This window comes from Pelobates fuscus, chromosome 1 (genome assembly GCF_036172605.1).
Source record: "Pelobates fuscus isolate aPelFus1 chromosome 1, aPelFus1.pri, whole genome shotgun sequence".
NCBI classification, from domain to species: Eukaryota; Metazoa; Chordata; class Amphibia; order Anura; family Pelobatidae; genus Pelobates; species Pelobates fuscus.
This window is the reverse complement of record NC_086317.1, coordinates 460,765,706-460,788,767: the sequence shown is the minus strand read 5'-3', so window position 1 is coordinate 460,788,767 and position 23,062 is coordinate 460,765,706. Positions and strand designations below refer to the sequence as shown.

At 41.7% G+C, this 23,062-nt stretch overlaps 1 protein-coding gene across 2 annotated transcripts in view; it reads left to right on the top strand.

Annotated features, from left to right (window-relative positions):
- NAALAD2 (N-acetylated alpha-linked acidic dipeptidase 2) overlaps positions 1-23,062 on the top strand; it is an 86,968-nt gene that overhangs the window by 44,321 nt on the left and 19,585 nt on the right. For both annotated transcript variants that reach the window (XM_063430808.1, XM_063430799.1), the window contains 7 exons: positions 3,232-3,418; positions 6,142-6,235; positions 6,847-6,942; positions 7,776-7,861; positions 18,160-18,279; positions 20,138-20,220; positions 22,761-22,824. In XM_063430808.1, the coding sequence (XP_063286878.1) occupies positions 3,232-3,418; positions 6,142-6,235; positions 6,847-6,942; positions 7,776-7,861; positions 18,160-18,279; positions 20,138-20,220; positions 22,761-22,824 (730 nt within the window). The remainder of the gene's footprint in view (positions 1-3,231; positions 3,419-6,141; positions 6,236-6,846; positions 6,943-7,775; positions 7,862-18,159; positions 18,280-20,137; positions 20,221-22,760; positions 22,825-23,062) is intronic.

The following is a 23,062-nucleotide window of genomic DNA, read 5'->3' as shown; positions in this document are numbered from 1 at the left end:
GCTGATTAACCGTCTGGGCTCCGAGCCAACCCTTCTGGGTCCGGATGAACTGGATTCGTCTGATCCCGGGTTTCGGCACCAAATTGTTGTGGATCAGAATGTTGATCTTTGTTATATTCAGAGGAAACCCAAATTGTTGTTACAAGTGCACTCGGAGAAGCAAGAATTAGACACCAGACACCTGTTGGTATTCAAAATAAGCCTCTGACGTTTTTTATTCATCAGCTGGGTTTTATACATTAAAAAGTAAGTGCTTACGTGCAAATACTCTTAGAACAAAAATAGCAAGGGAATACAGATAAGACATAGGAATGAGCGCCATGTATACATAACAAATACGTTTCTGAGTAAGAGAGAACAACAAGATTAGAGTAGAGACATCTTAGGTGGGGGCTCTCTGCTCCCGGGACTTAGACATATATGGTCTTAAGTGTTGTTCAAGCATCAAGCAATCAATCCTGATTCCAAGTTAGCCAATTTTAATATAGGATATCATTATATGACACCTATAAGCTTGAGCCTTGGAATCAAGATAAATTCTATCACACACTTGATATTTAAACAGACTTGACACACATGCCCTCCTCCAGCAAGCAGTTGTTACTGGCAATTGTCAAGGCAGCAGTTTGGAGAATACAGTGTCTCATTGTTTCACGACTACTTCAGTGAGAATCCCACATTTTACATGATATTCATAAAAGGGAATCTAAGAACGCTACTGTACAGGTTTAACGGCAAAAGTAGGCAATACATTACTATCCGCAACCCGAGGTGTCTGACAAGCGATTACAATGAAACACAGTAGCACCCAGCAAAAGCAGGGCAACGCGCAACACATGTATTAGACTAAAAAATGAACACTACTTGTGAGATAAAATACGCTCTGGCTTTCGGTAACAATTTGAAAAGAGGATACAGAAAATTTTACACAACCTGCAGTCAAAAATAAGAAAATTACATTATCAATGAGAGAAAAAAAAATAAAAACAAAAGACTGGGAGAAATTAAAAGATCTGAAATAAAGCCCTGACTGTCAATTTTAATCTAAATATATGAAATGAAGGATGAAGCAAACCAAAAAAATATTAATACATCACTGAAAAAACACAGTACACTGTCACACCGCTGGCACTTTGTAAGTATAGAAGTAAAAACTACCACTGCTAACACGGCTAAGGAATTCTTAATTTTAATATTATTCAAACTAATTTCATTTTGTGTGATTCAGAAATGCTCTATCTAAATGCCGCAACCTATCCCAAAATGATGTTTATGAAAAATATAATTTGCTGTAAACCATATCCGTTTCTTAGAATGACTGTGGATTGATCCCAGTCTGTCATTATAAAAGAAGGGCGTATAGATCTGGAATCTTTCTTGTGTAACCACTTCCTATCCACTCTTAATTTTTTGCTTTTATCCTGAGCCCCTCTGATAATTAGCAGCTGATCACTGGACCAGTGCACAACCAAGATAAACACGTTCCATCTGCCTTGCGGCAGGGAGGCTCTGTGTTCTATCAAAGTGGCTAAAGCAGGGTTTTTAACTTGGCTGGAAACAAGAGAAAGAGGTCTTCTTCAACTGAACTTTTTATAATCTATTCGGCAAAGTTAAGATCTATCATATGCTTTGATCACATGTATAGTAAACAAACCTCACATTTCTCTAACCTCTTCTTTTCTGCTACACGTAATGAACAATAATGAATATTGTAAAGCGCTGCGGAATTAGTTGGCGCTATATTAATACCAACAATAACATACAGTTATTGTTGATTCCCATGTTATCCCATTAGCAAGGATTCTATCATAGCAATCGCAAAACACCATTTTAATGGACTCCTATTTTAATTTTTTTAAATTCTTTTTACTATTCTAATTATCTCAACCCTCTGTGCCCCCCAAAAATATACCTTGCTGCGGATCTATTGTTGATTATATATAATTCACATTTAATCTATCCCTGCAACCTGATGTTTTTTTTTTTCTTTTCATATTACTATATTTGTTAATTAATTCTCCTGTCTGCTACCTCCAACCAATTTCCCCCAGTCGATGTCCATTCCATATGTGTGCTAATTTAGTCTGTTTTATATTGAGGCATGTTCACTATAAAATATTATATAAAGATCATGTTTTGGCTGTTGTTGTTCTATATCCATGATCGTTATTAAGTATAACCAAGAATGTGTAGGGAAGCAGATTAGTCTTGCATATTTACTTAACACCGCAGTACATTAAGGATTGTCAACATTTTAAGCAACAGACCTAATCCACATTACTTCTTGCATCTTACCATTGTTTCAAGTAACGTGGTAACAACGTATATGTGCTTTGTTTACATCCCTACATATTGATGGCAGGTTCACAACTCCAAATTTATCAATGTCATATTGCCTTTAACTCTATAATCTGCAGACTTTAAGGGCTACCATTGTAAAACATTTCCAGGCAAGCTTTACTGCTGTCATTTGTGGAATGTAGAGGTGGGAGGCTTAAGGTCAGCACGTTCTAATCTATTTGTTGGTGTAGCACTTAGGAGTGTGGGTGATTTAGTAATTGGAACTTCATTCCAAGATGGGTTGTCCATCTCTCTAACTCTTAAACAAAAAAAGTTAATTAAAAGGGGGAAATTGGCCAAATTGAAAACAAACGTATGGGAGAGGAGACATATATTTGTGTTTAAAATCAGTTTGAACAGTTTGGTTGAAAGGAGAATCCTTTAGGGTTTATTAAATACATTGTTATGCATTTTTTGTTTTCTTGCATAGCAGAAATGTTTGGTGACTTTTTTTAATGTTGATTTGCTTTTATTTTTTTTATTAATTATGAACAAAAATCCCTTTTGCTAAAATATATTTCAAGTGTTTTTCATTATATTTCCACCTGTTGTCTATGATTTCTGACTCCCTAAATGAGCTACGGAGTGGTAATCAAAAAGTATTTTAGTGAAGGTTAAAATATTTTAGCACAGAGATACTTCTAAAATAACAGTTTCTGTTCTCCCCCATAAGGTGGACATTTAATCACCTTACCTGGTGTTTCTACATTTCCACCCAGGTTGTTTTAACACATTTATTCATAAATTGCCATAGACTTGTGTTGATATAATGGTGAGTTCACGTATATAACACTTTGATCTTCACATATACATTTGGAATATTCACTGTAGGCTTGATATCCCATCATGTCTTAATTTTGCATGTCAATGTATATTTTAATCTTTTTTTAGGTAAAAAATGCTATGCTGGCTGGTGCCAAAGGAATTATCCTGTTTTCTGATCCAGCTGATTACTGTGCTCCTGGTGTGAAACCCTATCCGGATGGTTGGAATCTGCCGGGAGGTGGAGTCCAAAGAGGAAATGTCCTTAATTTGAATGGTGCAGGAGATCCTTTAACTCCAGGATATCCTGCAAAAGGTCTGAAAGCCCAATCTAGTAGTAGATCCCTTCTATATATTTGGGTGTGGATTCATGAAATCAAGGGTATTGCTAGGGTCAACACCTTGGGCTTGAGCTCAAAAATAATTTGGTAACCCAAACACACACAAGCACACATAGATGCAGAAGGGCAAAAACACACACAGATATACAGGCACTTACGAACAGACAGACATGTACGCACAGGCATAGACAGCAGTGTGGGATGTGTGTGTTTGTGTAGGGATTGCAATGTGTGTTTTATAGGTGATGGGGTATGTGGAGATGTATATTATTTATTTATTTTTTGTTGGTGATGCAGTGTGTGCGTGCGTGTGCTGGGGATGCAGAATGTATGTGTAAGGGATAAATGAGAGAGCGAAATCTATCCTCTGGTTATCTTGGAGCAAGTTGGAAGGGTATCATTCATATCCCTGGTGGTCCAGTACAAAGACTAAGATTGTCTGCTCTCACTCTCTGATGTTGCAGACCTCATGTAATGGCTCTTACCAGCTCCGATCTTATAGTATCAGAGTGTTAATATGGTAACATGCAGCAACACGTTGAGCTGCTCAGATCTCACGTGTGCCTTTACAGGAAGTCTGCAAGAATAGGAGGGTTAGATCTGTGCATCGCCCAAGTCACCGGGCCAACTGGAGCTCTATCTCCTGCATGGAGCAGAATAGGTAAACATCTATGTATTTTAATATGGTAATAAATTATATAAAAGGGGCTTTGCTCCTAACCAAGAGTCTGATATCCCACATTACACAAACTAAATACAATCACATCCGTTCACTTGCCTATTGATGTTACTACTGATAAAATTAGGTCATTACAATATTGCCTTAGGTTCTTTCGATGGCATCACTCTCCTCTCTCATTTTACTCCTATAAGAAATGAAATTTACTTATACGTTTAGAAATGGTTTTATAGCTGAACTGTCAACATATTTAAACTTTTCTAAATGTTTATTACGTTTAATAAACTTAATGATTTTTTTTATTTTAATTTTAACAATATATTTTTGTTTTAAATGTTATTTTATTCAAAAAAAATACATTAATATACACCATTATAAAGATCATTAAGGAGTTACTCCAACCACCATGTCCACCTCAGTGATCTTTAGTAGTGGTCGTGGTGGTAAGAGTCAGTGTGTTCAGTCTTTCTGCTTGAAACACAGCACATTCAGAGATATTAATTGTGTGCTGGGGTCTAGTTGCACCTCCAGCATATGAGACTTAGGCATTCCAGAACTCTGTTACGGGCTTCCTAATGTTAATACTTTGCATAAATTACATCTGTTAACAGTGTGCATGGCACACTGACAACATACATGAACATTTCCCCATTGCAGGCAATGCGCTCCCTCCGCTTCCCACCATGCACATTGGTCCTCTTTTATAAAACATTTTTTTTAAAACCTCTCCCTCATCTCTACTCCATCCCTCGCCTGTTCAGGGCATGTTCTCTGAGCTGGTGAAATGGTCCAATATCTGAGAAGTCTGTGATTGGACTATGCGCAGCTCTAGTTATGTCAGAGGGGGGAGTGGAAGTGAAGCTTTGCCTGGTCCTGGTTTCAAGGTAAGTAAAACCTTTTATTTGGAGGTTTTACTGCAAATTGAGAGGGGGGGGATGTATTTCCCCATAGTGCCCAGTTGGGTATATTACACCAAAATGGTCCCTCCTCTCAAAAGGTTTATAGTAACCCTTTACATTTCATTAAGTGTAAAAAACTTTTAAAAAACAATAAGTGAAAATTTGGTGACCGTTGTCCTTTTTAATTTTAATTAAATAGCACATAGAAGCAGGGATTGTACTGTATATGCGCTAGATGCATCCACAGACTGATCAACCTATTTACTGCTGGCTTGTTTAGCTATATATGTGCAAATATACACTTTTTCCCCCACACACGGAAGATGCACTGCTCAACTTCTGATTGTTTTGGTAGACTATTAATCATAATTCTTTTCATATCCACTAAAATAGTATTTTGTTCTTGCTTTTTTTTTTTGTCTTTTTTGTTTGTTTGTTTTTTAATGGTACCAATTAATATAATGGAGGGTACACATCATTAGAACATCTGAACTAGAATCATAAATGTTCACTGTAACCACCAAATTTACCACATGGCAAAACCTACACAGTACGATAAAACACAGGAGCACACCAATTAAAAACAACAAAACAAAAAATACAATATTTATTAGAAATACAAAATAACTTAATCCACTAGGTTGTGAGAAACCATATCCCAGAATCCAAATATAGATAGATAAAGCATACCCAATTGTTCACACAGCTACTACTATAGGCATAGAAATTATAAGACAAATATGAGACAAAGAAAATACAAAAAAAAAAATAATACATACACGTATTGAAGTACATACCAGGCAATAGGAATACTCAGATGGGGTGAAAGAAGAGATAATCCAGATACCACAATAGAAATGCCCCCAATGTATCAGCCAAAGATCTTTCTCAGGAGAGGAGAACCACATAAGGCATTTTATGCCTATATATACACACATTTTATTTAAAAAATAAAAATAGGCGTGTTCCTGTGTTGTATTGTACTGAGTTTTTTTTTCTTGTTTTTTTTTTTTTAAAGGGTAAAGTTGAGACTAACTATTTTATATAAATCACTTTTTTGAGGCGCTAACACATTATGCGATACTATGTAGCTGAACATTGCTGTTTCCCTTTCACTCAGAATTCACATATAGGTATAACGCTGACGAAGGGGTTGGACTCCCGAGCATTCCTGTCCATCCCATAGGCTATCATGATGCCGAACAGATACTTAAGTGAGTTAATGTTTCTGTTCCTCCTAAATGGATTTTACTTCATAGATTATGAAAATGTATTTATGTCCAATAATTTGATGTAATGTAAGGGGTTGTTAACTATGGCTTCAATTATGCGTTTTTTAAATGTTTTTTGTATCATTAAGTTTGAGGTGAAAACGTTGCAAGTCAATACAGCATCTTGTCGTATATTTTAGTGTAACATTTTTTTTTTAACAATAATGTCATTGCTGGGATTTCAGCCTCTGTTATTAGTACATTTTCCTTTCCATTTTACAATCTGTCCAAATGTAATCTGTTTTATGACATTCTGTAGAATTGAAGAACAGATCACTAACATGGGGTGAAATGTATCAAGGCTAAACGGGTGCTATTCCGGGGGCAAAGTACTAAATGATGAGAAACATTTTATTGGTTTCCATAGTGACTGCTTCATGTTTTTTCCTTTGCCACCGAATAGCACCAGTTATTTCCTTGATTAATCTCTCCCCACTTGTTATTATGTTTGCAAAGAAACCACAAGTAATTGATAGACACAAATGTTTATCTAAATGCATTGTTTTTTTTTTGTTTTTTTTTTGTTTTTTTTATCCTGATTTTTCCCCTTTCAGACTTATGGGCGGACCCTCGCCTCCAAATTCCTGGAAAGGAAACCTTAACATTTCTTATAACATTGGGCCTGGCTTTCTGAGTAATGTTTCCACAAGGTAAGATATTGTTTATTCTTATGGAATTGAGCATCACCCACTTTCTCTTTTAATGCAGATTTTCAAATGAGCACATTTTTGCCCAGTTGATTGCATTTGATGTGGAAAAGGACAAGCTTGATAAAGGCTCCTGTGGGAGCCAAAACGTTTTATGGTCTGCTACAGACATGGTCACACTATGAAATGCACCTACACTGTTGTTGATACACACACAGAAACATGTGCTTCTAAACACACAAAAACACTCAACCAGAAACATGCACACACATACACTTAATTGCACATTAAACATGTTTATTTTTATTTTATTTTTCTTCTAACTACACTCTTACACTTTCATTTCAAAAGGGTGACTTTCTTGGGCCCAGGGGCATGAGAAATTGTCCAGGTTACTGGCTTGTATGTGTTATCCTTGAGAGGAAGTGGTATGACACCACATCCTCCACTGATGCCATGTAAGAGTTGCTGGCATTGAACTAAGGGAACCACTCTAGTGGATATCAAGATATTAATTTCTCAAAAATTAAAAAAGTTAAGTGTTTTTATACTTCCTAAGGTATAAGGTGTCATGGAAGAGCAGAACTTTAGGTGTAGCAAGTAAGTTGTTAATAACGTAACCAGACCTCCAAAGTGGAATGGTAGGGGGCAAGAGGGTAGCAACTACAAGGTGACACACTATGACCCCTTGACAAACTTATTTTTTGTATTGTTTTTATATTTTGATGTGTAACATTTGCCTCATAAATTAAATTGCTGGAAAAATCAAAGTAAATGAGTTAACGTACATATTCATTTCCTGAGTGGCACTTATAAATACATCCTCTGTTTTCCAGAAGGATCCGTATGCATGTTAACACCAATAACAAAGTTACCAGAATATATGATGTTATTGGCACTATCAGGGGAGCGCTTGAACCCGGTAAGTAAAGTTATTCAAGAGCCAGTCTACAGTTCATAGGGAACAGTTACTTCATTTACTACCCTTGAATGACAATTGGTTTTTTTTTTTTTTTTTTATAATTCTTTATTTTGTCAATGACAGACATATGTGGGTTATGCAGTTATATGGCTTGCGCAGAAGCCTCAAAATCGTACACGTGGTTTACATAATCAGCCATTTAGATCATACGTATGAAACATCCGTCTGTCATTGTTTTTCAATAATATTATATGAACAACACTTAGGAACAGTGATAACTTTAGCTTGCAACTTTTGACCAAATAACAATATTACAAAATTAACGTTTTGTTGCAATGGTGTGGGTGTGTTGAACGTATAGGCCGAGTTACCGGTAAGTTCGGCCTATAATTGAGGGAAGGGGTGGTGGAAAACTGTTGGTAGAAAGGAGTGGGGGGGGGAGGGGGAGGAGGAAGGGGTGGTCTTGGACGTCACTCGTGACTAATTAGTCGTCAGTGTAATTATCCCATGGTTCCCATACCTTTGTGAATGCTTTCATAGTGCCTCTCATTTGGGCCGTTAATTTGTCCATGAGATGACACTCTTTGATTTTGTTGAGCACCGTGGACAATGGGGGGGGGGGTGGGCTGCAACCAAGTTTGGGCCAGTGCCTTTCTAGCAGCTAGAGCTATCTTGTTGAGCAATTGTTGTTCTTGTCTGGGCAAATCGTCAAGGGGTCTGGCTAGGAGGAAGGTCCAGGGGTTTAGGCCTATTGGTCTATTTAAAATCTGCGATACAAGCTTCTGGATGTTTTCCCAGTAATTTTTTATCGTGGGGCAATACCACCACATGTGTGCATAAGTCCCCTTCTCTCCGCAGTTGTGCCAACAGAGATCTGTGGGTGTTTTCTTCATGTGATAGAGTTGGACCGGGGTAATATACCATCTGAGCATCGTCTTATATGCCTGTTCTTGCATCGTTACACAGATGGAGGTTTTGGCATTAGCTTCCCAAATATCTTGCCAGTCTATACCCTCTAGGGTTTCCCCCAAGTCAATTTCCCATTTATCAGTGTATTGCAGGGTCCCCCATTCCCGTGTGGTGGAACAGAGGTGGGAGTACAGCTGGGTGATTAAGCCTCTTTGATATTGTTCCGCTAGGCAGATGCGCTCAAAGAAGGTTGGAATGGTTTTAGCGGCGGTTTTTACCGTCGCTTGGGCCGCGTAGTGTCTGAGTTGTAAATATCTAAAGAAGTCGGCTGGCTTCAAGGTTGTTCTGGATTGTAGATCTGGGAATGCTACTATCGTGTCGCCTGTGTATAGTTGGTGCACCCTCTGGAGTCCTGCGTGTTCCAGGCCTCTAAAGTCCCGGGGTCTCATGCCTGGTGTGAATGCCCTGTTACGGTAAATTGGGGTGAGAGGGGAAGTCGCAGTGGTGAGTTCGTATTTGATGGCATAGGTGTCCCATAATTGGATAGAGTTGGTGATGGCCGGGCACGCCGTTCTCAGGAGCGCTCTGTGCTCCTTTGGTGTCCAGATGTAGAATTGTGGGAGGTCGGATCTTATTAGTGCTGATTCCAGATCTACCCACCTTCTGGTCTCTGGGGGGGTGTGCCATAGGGCTATTTGTGCCATCTGGGCGGCTATGTAGTAAAAGTGAAGGTGGGGTAGTCCCAACCCTCCTCTCGATCTAGGGCGATACAGTATGTTGCGGGCTACTCTGTGCCTCTTATCTTGCCATATGAACCTGTCTATTGCTCGTTGTAAGGGGATGAGGTTATGTTTCGTGATGGGTATGGGTAGTGCCTGGAAAAGAAATAAAATTCGGGGCAAGACATTCATTTTGATTGAATGTATTCTCCCTATCCAGGATATGGGTTTATCCGCCCAGGTCTCCATGTCCGAGATGAGTTTTTCTATCATAGGTGTGTAGTTCAGTCTGTGGAGCGTAGTTATGTCTGCTGGTAATTTGATGCCCAGATATGAAAGGCATGTTGGTGTAATACGTATGTGGTGTTCTGAGGTGATTTTGTTTAAGTCCGGCTGTGTGAGGTTTATTGGGAGTGCACTGGATTTTTCTACGTTCACTTTGTATCCCGAGATCGTCCCGTATGTTCCCAGGAGTGGGAGCAGGGCCTGTAGCGTGGGTATGGGTTCCGTTACGGTCAAAAGGATATCATCAGCGTATCCTGAAACCAGGAATTCTTGGTCGTCAATTTTGACCCCTTTGATTTGTGGGTGTTCCCGTATTGCCTGGAGAAGTGGTTCGAGTGTCAGCACAAAGAGTAGAGGGGATAGGGGGCATCCCTGTCGGGTGCCATTGGTTATGGTGAAGGACGGGCAGGTCGTCCCGGTTATCTTTATTTGCGCTGAGACTGATGTGTACAGTGCACGGATGGCTGTTATATATGTGGGGGGCATGTGTAGGTGTTCTAAGAGGGTGAACATATATGGCCATTTTACACGGTCAAATGCTTTTTCAGCATCGAGGGAGAGTGCCAGGGACGGTGTTTTTGTGGTTGCTAGGAACCCTATTAAGTCGATGTTACGTCTCGTGTTTTCGTATAACTGGCGTCCCGGTATGAATCCTACTTGGTCTGCATGGACTAGGCTTGTCAGGTATGGGTTCAGTCTTCCTGCTAATATCTTGGCGAATAGTTTGCTGTCGTGGTTTATGAGTGAGATAGGTCGGTATGCTTCTGGCTGTGTGTGGTCTTTGCCTGGCTTTGGTAGCAGAATGATGTTTGCCCGTGTCATGTCCCTGTCTGGTGGGGTCCCCTGCATTAGGTCCCGGAATAGGGATTCTAAATGTGGGACGAGAGTTTCTCTAAAGGTTTTGTAGTAGCTGCCCTCAAAACCGTCTGGGCCGGGGGCTTTATTGCTTTTGAGAGCGGAGATGGCTGAATCGATTTCGTCTTTGGTAATTGGTGCTGCCAGTTCCGTTATGGCAGCAGTGTGTAGTTTTGGTAAGTTTAAGTGGGTTAGAAAGTCCGTTATTTTCTGGGACTCCACAGCATGTGTGGTGTCATCTTGTGGGGAGTGGTTGTATAGTGTAGTGTAGAAAGTTGTGAAAATTTGGGCTATGTCGGCCGGGGACGTTTTCAGTGTGCCGTCTGGGGCTCTGATCTTGGTGATATGTGGGTGTTGGGTTCTGGGTCGTAGTGTGCGGGCTAAAAGTGTGTCCATTTTGTTGGACTTGTCGTAGTATGTTCTTCTTGTCCAGGTGAGTGCTCGGGCTGTGTCGTCTATGAGCAGTTGTCTGATCGTAATGCGGGTGTTTTGGAGAAGTTGTAGCGTTTGGGGAGTCGGGTCAGTTTTGTGGCGTTGCTCCGCTGTGCGGAGGGTTTCTAGTAGTTGAGTGAGTTTCTGTGTTTTTTGTTTTTTTTTGTGGGTTGCTATTTTGATCACAGCTTTGTGGGCTGCCCATATCGTGGTCATTGGGATGTCTGGTGTTAGGTTTTCTGTAAAGTATGTGGTTAATTGTTTCTGTATGTCGTCTACTACCTGGGGGTCCTTGAGTAGGGACGTGTTTAGTCTCCACGTCCATGGGGTGGGGCATTGGAGCCCTGTAAGGTAGATGGCGATGTCTGCGTGGTCCGACCACGCAATGGTACCTATATCTGTTTTTTGTGTTTTCGTGTAGGCTGCATGGTTGGTCAAGAACATGTCTATGCGCGAGTACGTATCGTGGGGCGGTGAGTAATAGGTGTAGTCTCTGACAGAGGGGTGTTGTGCCCTCCATGCGTCTATGAGGCCTGTTTTGCGGATAAAGTGGTGTAATTGTTTGTCTTGGGCGCCCATGCCATGGGATCTAAGCAATCCCGGGCGTGAGCTTCTGTCAACTGCCGGAGCGGGTGTTGCGTTGAAATCTCCGCCTAGGAGGAGGATTCCGGTGGGGAGCGCAAGGACCATGTCAGACATCTGGCTCCAGAATTGGGGTGTAGATGTGTTGGGAGCGTATATGTTGATTAAGTGGATGAGTTGTGAATGAATCCGGCCAGTCGCTACAACATATCTGCCGTCGGGGTCCGAAGTCACTTGGGTTATATGAACTGGGCATCGCTTGTGTGTGAGGATCGCTACTCCGTTGTGTTTACGGAAGGTGCGTGCCTCGGCGGCCAAGCGGTATGTGGAGTCGCGGAGGGAGACCTGGGTGGACCGAGACAGGTGTGTCTCTTGTATGAATGCAATGTCGGGATTTAACCTTTTTAGTTCCCTGAAGAGTGTTCTTCGCTTGTGTGGGGCGTTGAGGCCTTTAACGTTAAGCGAGGATATTTTAAGAGACATGATCAGGTAGTTTTGGTAGGTGCACTTGGTCCCGAGGGATACTCGGGCCGCTTTGTTGCTGCAATATGGGTCGGCTGGCGTAAGTATGTAACGGGGGGTGGGGTGTAGTCCCACCTCTGTTCCTTTGGGACTTTGTCAGGGAGAGGGATTGTGAGCGAGCATGTTGAGTCGCTAACTGCGTCCAAGACCGGTGTGAGCATGGGGTGGGTGGGGTGCCAGGGAGGGCACGGAAGAGAAAAAGAAAGAGAGAGGGGCAAGGAGGGTTTGGGCAAGGGGGGGGGGGGTAGTACGGTGCTGCCGTACGTGTCTGGTCTTATCCTGTGCCAGACCATGGGGGGGTGTACGGACCCTCGTCTCCCCTACGACTGCTACAGTCTGGGAGTGGTGGGTCATGAACCTGTCTGCCGGTGTGGCCCCCTGATACCATGAAACGAATGTCTGTTATAACTTTAGTATGCAGTGAGCTATTGGAGAACTTAGAGGGTAATTCAGCTTCCCCGCCTCAGGATCTTATGTACTGTGTTGCTTCGGTGCGTAAGTGAAGCGGGTAGCTTTTGGGAGTTAGGGGGTGTGGGGGGAGGGGAATGGGGAAAGCAAAGGCTTTTGAGGGTGAGCCCAGTTGGGTTACCCCGTCTGATCCTCAGTGGTTCTCCCGGTCGTGAGCACAATAGCGCCAGGGTTTTTTTTTTTTTTGGTTTTTTTTTTGCGTTGTCTTTATTATTGGATACCGGGGGAGGGGGGGGGGGTGGGGGTTCGGTTGCTAGGATCTTTGGTCGGTCTGTCAAATGGGCGGTTGCTCAAGGGGGGGGGGGGAAGGGGGGGGAGGAGGGAGGGGGGGGAGGCGGAGGAAGGGCGGGGACCTGTCATCGGTGGTTGCATACAGTATTACATATTCACACATATCAAGACATATCAGTACAAATCTGGAACATGACAATCCCTCTGTCTCAACCATTTCCATCATAATACCCCCTTTAAGTAACTTCTGTGTCCCGGTATGCGTGTGTTCCGCTGCCCACCTCGGCCCCGCCACATCCCCCCAGCCCACCCGCCACCCACCGTCCCACCCCCCCATCCCCCCCCCGCCACGGCCCGTGATTCCGTGTTGTCCGGGTGTGTGCTTCCCCAGCATAGTGTGTGACCCCCTGCCCTGAACCTTTGTCAGCGTGTGGTATGGATGTGTGGTGGGTTGGTGTCTGGAATAACGTGTTGCATCTATTGTGGTGTGTGTGCCTTGGCTAGCTGTCACATTAGCAAAAAAACAAAAAACTTTATTAAAGTCTATTAAAAGACTGGGTCTGCATAGTGATGGACAAAGTCCTATAAGGAGAGCGATAGCTGCATAGGTAGTCAGCTTACAATAGGCCGATTCTATTAGACGAGCCCCTTGTAGATCGAGGCAGTATACTAAACCATGCAGCAATCCGGGAAACTAGACAGCAGTAAGGACAGGAGGGGGGAGAGAAAAAGTAAAGTGAATGATCTCACACAAAACCCCTAAAGTCCTGTGCTAGCCCTTATTCTCCTAAATAACACCTTTGTGGGTGTTCTAATCTAAGACTCAACTAAGTCCATACACATATAGCCCCAGTTAAAACGCTAAACGAACATGAGTGCAGAAAAAAGTGCTGAAGTGCTCAAGTAAGTGAAGACTGACTGAACCCGACGCGCGTTTCGGCGTAACCGTACGCCGTCATCAGGGGTATCTGAAGGGAGGCTGTCCCCGCGGTTTATTTAAACCGATATCTCAATTTAGTCCACGTGGGTATCCACCAATCCCGTGTGTTCAGAGCATTTGCCGGCTGACGATTGGAACAAGGAGGGGGCGTGGCATGCATATGCCGTAAATCCAGCCCTTCACAGAGACCAATGCATATTAGACCAGGAGATTTTAACCCTTGGAGTGCCCAGTTGTTCCACTGAAGAAAGTGTCATATTAAATAAATATATATAAACAAGAGGCTGCTGCCAGTTTGGAGTATAATTTACATATATCCGTTATAGTCGGTTTTATAACAACCTGGTAACATACGGATACTGTATTACAAACAACTAACTATAGATGTCTTCCAAGTTTATATATTTAGGTAAATGATCTTAGAGTGACAGGGAATGTAGTAGAGCACTCAAGACGAGGGACCCTACTTCCCTCGTCTTGAGTGCTCTACTACATTCCCTGTCAATCTAAGATCATTTACCTAAATATATAAACTTGGAAGACATCTATAGTTAGTTGTTTGTAATACAGTATCCGTATGTTACCAGGTTGTTATAAAACCGACTATAACGGATATATGTAAATTATACTCCAAACTGGCAGCAGCCTCTTGTTTATATATATTTATTTAATATGACACTTTCTTCAGTGGAACAACTGGGCACTCCAAGGGTTAAAATCTCCCGGTCTAATATGCATTGGTCTCTGTGAAGGGCTGGATTTACGGCATATGCATGCCACGCCCCCTCCTTGTTCCAATCGTCAGCCGGCAAATGCTCTGAACACACGGGATTGGTGGATACCCACGTGGACTAAATTGAGATATCGGTTTAAATAAACCGCGGGGACAGCCTCCCTTCAGATACCCCTGATGACGGCGTACGGTTACGCCGAAACGCGCGTCGGGTTCAGTCAGTCTTCACTTACTTGAGCACTTCAGCACTTTTTTCTGCACTCATGTTCGTTTAGCGTTTTAACTGGGGCTATATGTGTATGGACTTAGTTGAGTCTTAGATTAAAACACCCACGAAGGTGTTATTTAGGAGAATAAGGGCTAGCACAGGACTTTAGGGGTTTTGTGTGAGATCATTCACTTTACTTTTTCTCTCCCCCCTCCTGTCCTTACTGCTGTCTAGTTTCCCGGATTGCTGCATGGTTTAGTATACTGCCTCGATCTACAAGGGGCTCGTCTAATAGAATCGGCCTATTGTAAGCTGACTACCTATGCAGCTATCGCTCTCCTTATAGGACTTTGTCCATCACTATGCAGACCCAGTCTTTTAATAGACTTTAATAAAGTTTTTTGTTTTTTTGCTACGTTTTGTTTAAGATTGGACTGGGCCTTTACCCATCTGGTTGCCTTATTACAAGACACCCGGGTTGGGTAATTTCTCCCTTTCACGTTTATAATTTCAGGGTTATGCCCTACTACCCAGTCTAGGTGACCATCTCTCCTGGGGTACGGAAGTTGGGTTTGGAATTTTCTTCCCAGTCTTCTGGCCCCTAGAGGCCTCTTATTTTTTCTCTATAGCTGTCACATTACTTCATACAGATTGCAGTTATATACATTACTCTTCCGTTCGGTGTCAGGAACGTGACAGCATTTATCAGTTTCTAATTTCGGTGCCAAAATGTCCACAGCAGTCCATAGACAGGTCCATAGTGTGGCTTATCGTTGTAGCTGCCACTGGGACAGGGGTTGGGAGGTTGGTGGGGTCAAGAAAGCTCGTCAATCAAGTGTTGGTAATAGTCAGTGTGGATAGAGTCCGTTGATTGGTGCGTGTGGCGAGGGTGAGCTTTGGAGTGTGAGTCCATCGTAGAAAGGGGCATTGTTTTTGGGTGTCGCGGTTTCAGTCCGACCGGTGGGTAAAGCGTCTCAGGTGCTCCGTTGCCTGGTGTTCTGCTGCCGGAGGATAGGAAAGGGTTGGAATGGCGCCGTGAAGTCGTCGGAGGGGTCTGGTGTGCTCACTCTCGGGAGGTTGATAGTGCCTTTGTTGCTGGTGTCAGTCTGCCGCCTATTTACTCCATGGCGGTGTGCCAGTCGCGTGGTAGGGGTTGTAAGGCTGGTAGAGTGGTATCTGGTAGCGAGAAGCTCTCTGGCAGTGTTATGCCCAGGGCGCGAAAAAAGGGTGCTGGGTCCGTGCCTGGCATGAGGATGTGAGGTCTGCCGTTTTTAAAGACCATTATTTTAAACGGATGCCCCCAGGCGTACCTGATCGCGTTGGCCCTGAGTAACTCAGTAACTGGCCTCCATTCTCTTCTGCGTTGGAGGGTAATGGGAGCCAAGTCTTGGAAAAGAGTGATTTCTCTGTCTTGGTATTTTATAGGGCTCTCTCTGGCCTTCCTTAGCACCGCTTCTTTTGTTTGAAAATGAAGAAAGCGGACAATTATGTCCCTGGGTCTTGTGTTGTCGTCTCTTCGGGCGCGCAGGGCCCTGTGGGCTCTGTCGATGTGCCAGTGCTCGTCTGGTATTTCTGGTAATAGAGGACGTAGGAGTGCAAGGAGCATGGTCGGGATTGGGCCTTCGTCCTGTTGCTCTGGCAGGCCGCGCACGCGTATGTTGTTGCGGCGCGACCTGTTCGCCAGGTCCTCCAGCGCTGCCTCTGAGGCCTCTAGTCGGGTGGTAAGTGTATTGACATGAGCGGTCACCAAGTTGTGGGCTACCGTGGTAGCTTCCACACGTTGCTCCAGATCTGCGGTACGCTCGCCCAACTTGTGGATTTCTGACATCACTGCCTTCGAGCTTCTGTCAATCTCTCGGGCTAAGTAGGTTTTCACCGCCGCCAGCTCGGTCAGTATGTGGGCCGTTTCCGATATGGCTGGGCCGTGAGGCTGGGGTGAGCTCGAGATTGCCGGCGAACCCGGAGCTCGCGGGCTGGATCCGCCGCCATCTTGGATGTCTTGGCGCGGCGTGCGAGAGGCCGCAAACAGATCGGGTACCGTGGCGGCTGTGTCTGCTTTTTTTGTGCCCGGTTTTCTCTGCTGGCGTTTTTCCATGGTGGGTAAGGAGTCGGGGGGTAAGGTTAATTAGTTGGTATTTAGCCGTTGTATGCGTTTGGTACAGTGGGTCAGCGAGGAGCTCTAGGCTTGCACGTCCAGCTTGGTTCCCGGTCAAGCCACGCCCCGACAATTGGGTTTTATTTCAACAGTGACCTACAAATAATCATAACCCTTATATTAATATGTTGTGTGTGTATAAATGTAATTTTGCTTTCTATTCCTCTACACCTCACTCAAATTATACTGCACAGCTGTGTATTATATATATATATCACGTTAATAAATACAAGATAAAAATGAAATACATTAATATTTACATCTAACTGTTGTAGTCTTGAAAAAGTTAGTTTGGTGTTTTGTATTTTTTGGCAATTTAAGTTATAGTAGGTGGGAATTGTACAAACTATTGAAATTACCATTCACTGCGAAGACGTCTGAATAATGGCAAACCAATGAATAAAGTAACAACATTAAGGGTGCGTTACAATGTGATGCTTGATATTAATCAAAATGTTATTTAACAATTAAGGACTGTCCGTAATGTTGAGTATTCGCAAACCCATTCAGCAGTTCTGAGTCTGTTTTCAATGTAAACTTGCTGACATCTTATGACAAAAATAAAAGGGGACTCCTAGTAAATCAACACTATGTTATTGATATAATTTATTTAAAAAAAAAATTGAGTTAATTGTAATTTAAGTCCTATAGCTTGTAAGCCCATTTGAGCATGGTCCTCCTCAACCTATTGTTCCTATAACATTGTATAACGGTCTTATTTATGAATTATAAAATGTCTCCCTTTTATGATATTGTTAAGCATTGCATAATACATTCGCGCTATATATATATGCCAATAATAATAATAATAATAATAAGTCCTTTTTTGGTTGAACTCTGGAATGTTGTGGGACAAGACTGTTTGTTTATTCGGCGCCTGTAATTTAGAACTGTACAAGTCTAGAAGTCGCATATGTAGGATTTACAAAGTTATTCACAAAATTGAGAAACAAAAGTGAATTTCAAATATAAGGCCAAAATGACCAAATTCTCTTGGAATTCACTTTAAATTCTCACTTGAGTGAATAACCGTGCTTTGATAGTTTGCCATCTGTGGCCAGATCAGACACAGCAGGTGGAAAACGCACAACATTTAAAATGTCCTCTATCGTAAAAAGGTTAATTTTTATGTCCGTTACTATATAAAGTAACTTGCCTAACTTCCGTCATACTTGGGTTAAGGCAACCAGTTACCTTATGGCTTCCATTGACATACTTTCACTGTATCCAAGACCTCAATCAATAATGTCATATTACAGATCGTTATATAATTTTGGGCGGTCACAGGGATTCTTGGGTTTTTGGTGGAATTGATCCGACAACGGGAGCAGCCGTACTGCAAGAAATCGCAAGAAGCTTTGGCAAAAAACTGAGAGAAGGTACAAATCTATCTTACTTAATTACTGTAATGTAATGTAAAATTTTATTTTTTTCATCAAATAAACTTTTTTAGAGTTATTTACTCTTATTTTAAAATGTTATATGGTAGTGCATAATTGTGAATATTGGCAGGACTGGGCATGCGCAGTAGTGAGAAATACAATGTATGCTCACTATAGCTATACAATGTATGCTCACTGAATTTGAACTTAAGGTAGTTGTTCTGGTGAGTATAGTCAGTCCTTGCAGTGTTTAAATACAGTATAGGAACAATTCTAGTGTCCACTCCAGGCCAGTGTTTGGCCAAGCCCTTGCCCTGCCCCCTCGATCTCAGCCACTCCAATGCTTTTCCTATAGAAAGTATTGGTTTGGCTGAGATCGTCAGTTGTGAAGATGTCACTCAAGGAGGTGAATTGGGGTGTGGGGTCAGCTCTGGCAGACCTGCGTGGTGCTGGAAATAAGGTATCATCAATGGAGGAAAAGCCACCTAAATGGTGGTTTTAACACTATTGGGGTCAGGAATACACGTATGTGTTCCTGACCCAATAGTGTTCCTTTAACCTACTTCTCCTTTCTTTGTACTGTCATAAAATGTTCATAGTTATGCTATCAAGGTAAAGGTACAGCGTTTGCCATTCATGAAAATGCATTGTAGATGCACTTGTAACTAACTCCCCTAAAACTGTAAGCTCCGGAAGATCCTCACCACCTTCTGCTCCTCTACATCCAACTTTTTTTGCTACTAAGCGTGGGTAGAAAACTCTAGCCCTAATGAGTGGAGAAAATGGTATGAATAAAAGTAAATATATAAATGAATCAAATATTGACAGGTAGAAGATCTCAACTAGTATTACAAGCCCCCCATTAAGGCTAGAAAAAAAGTAAATAAATAGATATAGGTACACAGCCCTAAGCGTACCAGGAGATCTAATACTGACTGGACGAGATTCAGCAGCAAATTTCTTTAATGCTGCACTTAAAAAATAAAAAAATGTTATGCTGCTGAATCTCCCTCCACTTAAGAGTCGGTATTAGATCTCCTGGTGCGCTAAGGGCTTTGTACCTATATCTATTTATCAACTTTTTTGTTGTTGCAAGTACTTGTTTGTTGTTTGACCTATTGTACAGGACTTCATTATAGATAACCATAATAATAAATGTAGAATTTGCTAGTGACTCATTCTCCCATTGTAATTTAAAATATAGTATAATGTAAAATGCAAGCTATCTATGAAGTACATTAAAATCACAATACAGAACAGAAAAATGTAAGGGTAAGGGATGGCCCACAGTGTGTGTGTGTGTGTGTGTCTACATGTCTGTGTGGATGGGTCTGTGTGTGTGTGGAAATGTGGGGGGGACCACAGTGGTTTCTAGTTACGCCTCACATACACTAACACACCCACGCATGCAACATGTTTAAGTCACCCTCCTGTTTCCTACCTTTTAGGTGCAGGAGGGTGACTTTCACTGGGGTCCAGTGGTGGCTCAGCCTGATGGGAGTCAGAGTACACACTCTGACTCCCTCCTCTTCATCCTCCCATGTGGCTCCTGGTGGTTGCTGGGAAGAAAGTGTCTATGGCAGTCATTTCCTCTTAGCTCTGATGTCCTCACAGGGGGCTCGGTCGCGCTCTTAAAGCGCCGTAGCGCTGACCGGGCCCCCTGGATATTCTTTGCCATTGGATGGCCCTAACAGCATGGACCGCGGAAGGCACCTCAGTCGCTGCGACCACGCTAGTACCACCTCTGCATAGGGTTCATGTTGGAAGCACCTAAGTTAGATATTAGAGTACTTAAATGCATCCCTTCCTGAGTGTAGTAGTATTTTGCATTTGACATGTGATAAACTAATTCCAGGCTGGAGACCCAGAAGAACAATTATTTTTGCAAGCTGGGATGCAGAAGAGTTTGGACTGTTAGGATCCACTGAGTGGGCAGAGGTGAGATATACATATATATATATATATGCATTTATAAATGATGTTTTGTTTTATATTTTTAACCCGAACCTGCAGTCGCCATTTAAAAAAATAAAATTTTTAAAGCCACAATTTTTAAATTTTGAAGGTGCAATGAGTTTGCCCAACATTTGTTTCACTGTTGAGGCTTTCTAGAGACGCATTACTTACCTGCCTGAAATCAGCGAATCGAGAATAAACCCAGGCCGGACACTCAAAGGCACTTTAACACAATAACTCCATAAGTTTATCTGTATTGTCCGTACAGCTATTCATAGCAAAATAATTTCTGCTGACCAATGTGAATAGCTAACTGGAACGTGTGACAAAGTGACGGGTGTGCAATATATCACCAGTTGTTTGAAATGAACAACCAGCCATGTGATCATATTAACCATGTGTTAATCTTACACACAAAGTGAACTTCTGGAATAATATAAACTGATTTGGGCACACTGGGTCTTGGCTTGTAATTATCTCATTATGTTGCTTTCCATGTCGATGACTAACAATGCTAAAAGTTGCCATGGGCAATGTAATCCCAGCGCACGGAGCTGGTTCTTTGAACTTCTCATCAAAAAATATTTACCGTGTATAAATAAATGTTTTGCCTTGCTTGATATGTTTGTTTTTAAATAATTAATAGTCATTAAGTTGTATCTGCACTGCAAGGATGACCGGTAAGAGAGGATTGAATTTTATTCACTAAACAGGGAATTAAAAATAGTAAACTGAAAACAGAGTATTGAAGTTTAGGTGTAACTAGCTAATTATAGTCCATCTTCGCTATAATAACCGCTTTGACTATTTTAGTCTGAATTTTGCAATTCAGTTTCCAGTCAACCACAATCCACTGTTTGGTGAAAAACCTCTGATGTTCTACCTGTAAGTGAAAGGGGGAATAGATAATGTATATTAGATAGATTAGATAGGATATATGCACTGCAGATTGTCCGCACACTTGGAAACTTACATAAATGTGCAGTGAACAGTTTGTGTAATGCAATATATCAAAAGCTAGTTACATGATAAATTCTCTTGTCTACTGTTTTTTTTGTTTGTTGGTTTTTTTGTCAACGGTAAATGAGGAAACGGACTTATAAGAAATATATGCATCCTTATATAGTCCATGTTAAGGAGAAACTAAAATCTGGATATTTAAAATGCCCAAATATTTGTTTTAACTTAAAAAAATTTTGAAAAATAAACTGTGTGTGGGGCTGCAACCATACATGGTTCTGCCATAGCACCTACTCATTGGTGGCTAGGCAATATACCTTCTGTAGAAAGATAAGTCCTGTGCTCACTCCCATCACTGGGCGGCAGCAATGACTACAGTACACATCAGCCCCAATATATAGTAAAAACCAAAGAAAAACAAGTTACCTGCGCTCTCTTCTTAATCCCTATGTATTTTTAAACAAATGGAGGTTTTTTAGTTACCTCCAATAGCCATGAGAGGATGAGCCCACCTGCCAACGTCAAGGCAGTCCTCCTTTTTTAGTTACTCCCCAATGGCCATGAGAGGATGAGCCCACCTACCAACGTCAAGGCAGGCCCCCTTTTTTAGTTACTCCCCAATGGCCATGAGAGGATGAGCCCACCTACCAACGTCAAGGCAGGCCCCCTAGGTGGGTCCTAACTCTAAACATTCACCCTGCTTCCTTGAGCCTCTGGAAAAAATCTCTACTGAGACAGAATGGGGTATTTTTTATATACACCCCTATATATTATTAACCCTTAATAGGGAACACATGGGATGGGCAGCTGCATTGTAACAAGGCTGTGTGATACAAAAAATGGATAAAAATGCAGAAAGAGAAGTCCTGCGCTCACTCCCATCACTGGGCTGCAGCAATGACTACAGTACACATCAGCCCCAATATATAGTAAAAACCAAAGAAAAACAAGTTACCTGCGCTCTCTCCTTAATCCCTATGTATTTTTTAAACAAATGGAGTTTTTTTAGATACATCCAATGGCCATGAGAGGATGAGCCCACCTGCCAACGTCAAGGCAGACCCCCCCAGGTGGGTCCTAACTCTAACCATTCACCTTGCTTCCTTGAGCCTCTGGCAAAAATCTCTACTGAGACAGAAAGGTATTTTTTATATACACCCCTATAAATTATTAACCCTTAATACTTTCTGCATCTCCAACATGACTGTTATATTATGACTGTCTTGAGGACTGGTACCATCCCCATATCCTTGCACAGGTACCCTCTCATTACATTTAAAACTGAATGTGTAAATGAAGACAATAGCAATTCATCCTTTTTGGAGAACAATATGTTTTATGATCATCCTGATGATGGACCAAGTTGATAAAGTGGGGAGAATATGCAACAACGGTACCAAAACAGGTCACCTAACGCTGTACCTTCTATCATTTCCAAATGTTAATTTAATTTATATTTAATATTTTCTGCAGATAATTTAGCCTTTTATATAGTGATCTGCTCAGAAATGCAATAGACACTACATATAATTTTCTTTTCTTTTCTTTTTTTTTATCTGAAGGAAAATGCAAAAATTCTCCAGGAACGTGGTGTAGCTTACATTAACTCAGACTCTTCTATAGAAGGTATGAAATTAACCAGCCTGTTTTCATTATCCACACAGGTTTCTTAAAGATTTTTTTTTTAAAGGTACGATTTTCCAGCAGTTGCACTTATGGGTGGAAAAAAAAAAGTTGATTTTAAGTAGAATGCTTACGCAATAAGACAAAAAAAAAAAGCGTAAATATTAAAAACAAAAATTAAAACATTGCTAATTTTGGGTTTTAATTGGTAATGAGCAATTTTTAACACAATGGAGTTGTA